The sequence below is a fragment of the Parus major genome, chromosome 2 (genome assembly GCF_001522545.3).
Source record: "Parus major isolate Abel chromosome 2, Parus_major1.1, whole genome shotgun sequence".
Classification (NCBI taxonomy): Eukaryota; Metazoa; Chordata; class Aves; order Passeriformes; family Paridae; genus Parus; species Parus major.
The window spans coordinates 150,098,308-150,103,755 of NC_031769.1; the positions used below are offsets into that span (position 1 = coordinate 150,098,308).

General features: G+C 55.5%; 1 protein-coding gene across 44 annotated transcripts in view; it reads right to left on the reverse strand.

The window, feature by feature from the left end:
* Positions 1–5,448, reverse strand: part of SCRIB (scribble planar cell polarity protein) — an 83,716-nt gene that overhangs the window by 42,976 nt on the left and 35,292 nt on the right. For all 44 annotated transcript variants that reach the window (XM_033512511.1, XM_033512504.1, XM_033512541.1 and 41 more), the window contains one exon: positions 4,738–4,818. In XM_033512511.1, the coding sequence (XP_033368402.1) occupies positions 4,738–4,818 (81 nt within the window). The remainder of the gene's footprint in view (positions 1–4,737; positions 4,819–5,448) is intronic.

The window sequence follows — 5,448 nt, forward strand, 5'->3', positions numbered from 1 at the left end:
ATCCCACTGATCCTGATACAGACACCTGATCATTCATCCCACTGATCCAAATCAAACACCTGATCATTCATCCCACTGATCCTGACTCAGGCACCTGATCGTTGATCCCACTGATCCTGACTCCCTTTCTGCCCAGCTTTCCTGCCCCTTTCCCAGGGTGCTGGCACGCCTGGTGCCCTGCAGCAGCACTGACACCGTGCTCAGGGGACCACACAGCTCAGCTGTGATCTGCCACCTCCCACACACAAACGTCTCACTATGGGAGGAACAAAACCAGTGACTGCCAGTAGCAATGGCACAAGCCAAGCGTGTGCCAAAGCAGCTGCTGCCTCCTCACTGAGCCACCTGTCCCCATCAGACACCCACAGCCACTGCAGGCACGATCTGATGGCTGACAGCACCGGTCACTGGGCCACTGGCTGCCCATGCTGGGCAAGGTCATGGTAGCCCGGGGAAGATGCCAGCTCTAAGGCATTAAAAGTGACCCCAGGTACAGAGAAATTTGAAAGAACAGAGAACCTTTCCTACAAAACTTAGATTTAGATTTAAAACTGCCTCCCTGGAAAGTCAAAGGACTGGAAAGGATGTGACTGCTCTCCACAGACGTACAAGGGGCAGAAACCTGAGGAGAGCCGAGCTGAGAGAACACAGCCAAAACAACAAAACTTGACAGGAAAAAGTTGAAGCTGAAAATTAAAAAGTTTCTAGTCATTAGGTTCTGGAAAAGCTTTCCACAATGAACAATGAGGATGTGAAAAAAGGAACTGCCAAGATGGGCTTTGATCAGCTCATGAAATAACGTGACTGGAACAGTCACAGCACCTGGGCTTTGTAGCCCAGCTCTGCAGTGCCTGATTCCCAGAAATACTCTCACTGCTCCTTCCCAGAGAGCAGTTTCTGGACTAAGCTGACATGCACCATCTGCCAGGGCTTTGCCCCTGTGACCTTCCCAGCGCTCACTCCCCCCCAGCTGTGGGAACTGCTCTCCTTGGGCTGGGAGGGAGAAGCACAAGTGGAGCTGTACTGTCCTGGGCACTCCACGGTTCCCAGGAACACTCAGGGACACTCCCTCACCTCTGGGGACAGCACTGGCCCCAGAGGGACACCTCTGGCACGAGGCAGAGGGATGTCAAGGCAGCAGCAGGCACACACCCGCAGAAAGAGAAGGGTGAGGGTGACCTGGGCAATGGCTGCTGAGCACAGGACAGGGCATCAAGCAGGAAAGGTAACAAATTAAGCACCAGGTGCACAGGTGGTAACAGACACACAGCTCAGGCACTCCTGGATGGATCCTTAAAGGAACCACCCACGTTAGAGAAGTGTGACCAAACCTGGCAACCCATTCACAGAAGAAATGGAGATGATGAGGGGTTGTCTCAGCACAGCTCTTGTAGGAAAGGGCCAAGTGGCTGCAGGAAGCTTGAAGGAGGTGTGGGAATATGCAGCACTTATTATGGGACGTTTAGCAGAACAGAAAGAGGACTGGAGGTGAGGAAGAAGCACAGGGAAATACAGGGGAGAACAAGAGGCTGCTGTCAGTGCTGGTCTGGCCAAGCCCTGGGCCTGAGCCCACATCTGCCCTGCCACATTCTGTATTTACTGTGTCAGTTCACTCTCTTCTGGGTACATGAGCAACAGCTACTGGTAAGATTCAAGCTGGACTAGCCAGCAAGTAGGAATCCAAAGGGTGGGAAGACTCAAGAGGTGTCCCAGAAGCTGGATGAAAGGTTGGGCTCTGACCAAAGAGCCTGCTCGACCTTGCTGCTTGGAGCAGAGGCTGCAGACGTGCACAGGAGCATTTACTGGAGTGAGGGAGGAGGTGTGCATGTTCCAGCAGCAAGCTGAATCCCGAGGAGAAGGGATTCTCCCAGGGAGAAGCTGGCTGTTCTTCCTGCCCTGTGAGCACTACCTGTGCTCAGGTGTGCACCTACAAAGGTACCACCCCTGTCCTGCCTCTGTGATCTGAGACCAGCTGTGTCTGCAGTGTGCTCCACATCTGGAGCCTGCACTTCTCCCTGCTGATGGCTGCACTGGGAGCAGGGAAAGCAGCAGCTGTGCGTCCAGGGGTCTGGGAAGGGGGAATTCCTCTCATGGTTAACAAAGGCAACATGCAGGAGAGACTTCACTCTTTGGTTCTATCACCAGATCAACACCAAGCATGCTCACTGAGTGGGAACAGGATGACCTTTAAGATTCCTTCAACCCAAGCCTTGCTCTGGCTTGATGATACTGCAGGCACAGACCTGCTGCAGCACAGTCCACTCTCATTTCTCACATCCCCTCTGCCATTTTCCAGCCCCTGACAGGATGAGTGGTGAGATGCAGTCAGACCAGGAGGGCACAGAGTGCCTCCCTGGAGCAGGGACAGGCCACAGGACTCCAGGAGTCAGAGCTGTCTCAAAGGTAACAGCCCTTGGTGCATTTCACCCAGTACCTCTGCACTACCTGGCAATCCTGGTGTCTACCCAGCTTTTGGGCAGCTAATTTTCCATGGCCTTTATCTAGCTAGAGAGCAAGGCCAGCCACGGGGAAGGGACAGTGTCTGTCCTTTCCCTGCTCCACGTGTTTCTCTGTGTGCCAGGGAATTAAAATATCCTGGCAAATCTTTAAATCTTGCCTCATTAGGACTTGTCACCCACCACTATCCTAAATCTCCCACAATCAGTTTTCTTCCCAGTCCCACCCCAAAAGAATCAGCTGCCCTTAGCAACTGCTCCCCTCCCTCCCTGCTGGATCCCCATCCCACAGCTCCAGCTCTCCAGGACTCCCCCCCAGCAGTTCCCTGTGCAGAGTCTCCCCCTCAAAACGAGTCCCAGGAGACACAGGACCACAGGGAAGCTGGGGAGTGAGTGTCAGGCACTGGGGCTTGTTGAGGGCTGTTAACTCAGGGGAGACCAAGGCTGGGCTCTTCAGTCCATGTGCTCAAAGCTCCCCTAAGAAAGTCCAAGGAGCAATCCCAGTTCTTCTCCTGAGGAGAAGTCCAGGAGGATTTAGAGCACAGGGAAAGAGCAGGAAGCTGTGATGTATTTATTTTCTTAAGAAAACAGAATTCTTTGGCAAAGTGAGAGCTGAGCACGACCAGGAGACCACAGCTTTGGAAAGGGACCCTGCCTGCAGGACCCACAAGCCCTGTACCCAGCACGGGTCCTCCCCTTCCCCCTGCAGGCAAGCTGCACTCACATCCTGGGTATCATGGCATTGTACAAGCCTTCCAATAAAAATGGGCAATTGCTGCTTCAGAAGAGTGTGCTAACTTGGCAGTTCTGGGAGCAGTCCTGGTGAGTGCTGTCCTGGAAGGTGACATGTTCCTGCAGTCATCAGAGCTTCAGCTGGTGCTCAGCACCAAACCGTATGGTCACACACACCTCAGCACAGGTAACCACGGGCATCCCTGCTGGGGGTGTCAGGAATGATGACAGCAGTGCCTCAGCCACATCAAAATCCAGCACAGCCCGAACTCTGCGAGCCCTGAGCTCACACATCCCATAAGGAATCCACTGCAAGCTATTACTAGGGAATTAGATCTGCTTTTCCTATGAAGCTGCCCAGGGATATAAATAGAGCTGCTAAAGCAGGGTGGAGACAGGTTTGACTTTTCAATCTGTTCTAAGATTTTTCTGTCTATTTTTTCGACAGATTGAGCAAACCAACCCCAAATGACGGGCCTCAGTACTGTCTCTGTACCATGGAACATCAAAACATGAGCAAATCCAAAGTAATTCAGCCTATCTGGCATAAATCAGGGTCAGGGCTTGATTTTGGGGAGTAGGGAACACTGGAAAGGAGGGAAAGATGCTCAAGCTTCCTGCCAAGACACCAATGACACCAGCTCCACTAAAATGCTGTGCCTGAGCAAATACAACACAGCCCCAGCCCAGAGATAGAGCAGACAGAAGCCAGCACTGACGAGGCTGTATCAGTGTTTACTCACGCCAGCGCTGTGGTAACACGTGCTCTTACCACAGCAGCTGGGCCAGAAACCCACCACCACCACCAGCAGCACCGGGAGGATTCCCGCAGAGGCAGCAAGAGAGTGTGGGAAGAGCTCAGGAGAGGCTCCCGCAGCAGGAGCGAGGAGCAGGAGGCACAGACACGAGGTGAGAGCAGTGAGATCCACACGGACGGGACGGGAGGCTGAGAGCTCCAAGTGAAGCAGGGAAGAGCTGAGGTACCCCCACACTGCCCCACTCTGCCCCACACCACCCTTGGGCAGCTCCCTCTGCCCCACACCGCCCCTGGGCAGCTCCCTCTGCCCCACTCTGCCCCACTCTGCCCCACTCTGCCCCACATGGCCCCACTCTGCCCCTGGGCAGCTCCCTCTGCCCCACACTGCCCCACATGGCCCCACTCTGCCCCTGGGCAGCTCCCTCTGCCCCAGCCCGTGCTGACCCTGCCACCCCACTGTGCCCCGAGGGGCTCCCCCTCCCCCTGGCTGAGCCCCCAGCTGCTGCCCAGGCTCCAGGGGGACACCAGGCTGGGGCAGCTGTCCCCAGCTGCTGTGTCCCCTCCCTCCATGCCTCTCCTGGGGAAAGCACCTGCATAAAGCAGCTGGAGAAAGGGGAGGTGTAACTGCACCCACCACCTGACAGGGAAGAGGCACCCAAATTAAATGCTCTCCCAGGAGGCTCAGGAGCTGAAAAAACGACCCCCAAAATGCAGCTCCAGTAATAGAGAAGCAGCCCCTACACGAGGAAGGGCCTGAAGCGGAGTCAGCCCCTTCCCTGCACACACACTCACCGAGATGACCCGGTCTCCCACGTGCAGGATCCCATCCCGGTGGGCTGCACCACCCTCTGCGATCCGGGAGATGAAGATCCCCTGGAGCACGAGCAGGAAGATCAGAGCAGCCTGGGCTTTCCCTCACCCGAGCCTGCCTTTCCAAACCCGTTCCCCCACACCAGGCAGGTCTCAGCCCTCTCCCCTCCACACCCTTCCCCTGCCCTGATGCCTCCTGTGGGTTCCCCACTCCACACAAACCCTCTGCTCCCAGAGCCCGTGGCAGCAAAGCTCTCCTGTGGCCCCGAGCCTGGAATCTGTGCCAAGAGGCAGCAGTAGGATTACATGTCACCGCAGCGATTGGGGGCCCCAGCTTCCCTCCTTCTATTAAAAAAGAGGGAGTGGGACTTTGGACAAGGGCTGGAGTGACAGACAGAGGAGAATGGCTCCCACTTCCAGAGGGCAGGGATGGATGGGATATTGGGAAGGAATTGTTCCCTCTGAGGGTGGTTTGGCCCTCGCACAAACCTTCCCAGAGAAGCTGTGGCTGCCCCACCACTGAAAGTGTTCAAGGCCATGGTGGGCAGGGCTTGGAGCAGCGTGGGACAGTGGAACCTGGCCATGACAAGGGGATGGAATAGGTGAGGTTTAAGGTCCCTTCAAACCCATACTGGAATTCCATGATTCCCTGACCTAAGAGCACCTGGCTTGGAGACCACCTGGCCCACCAGC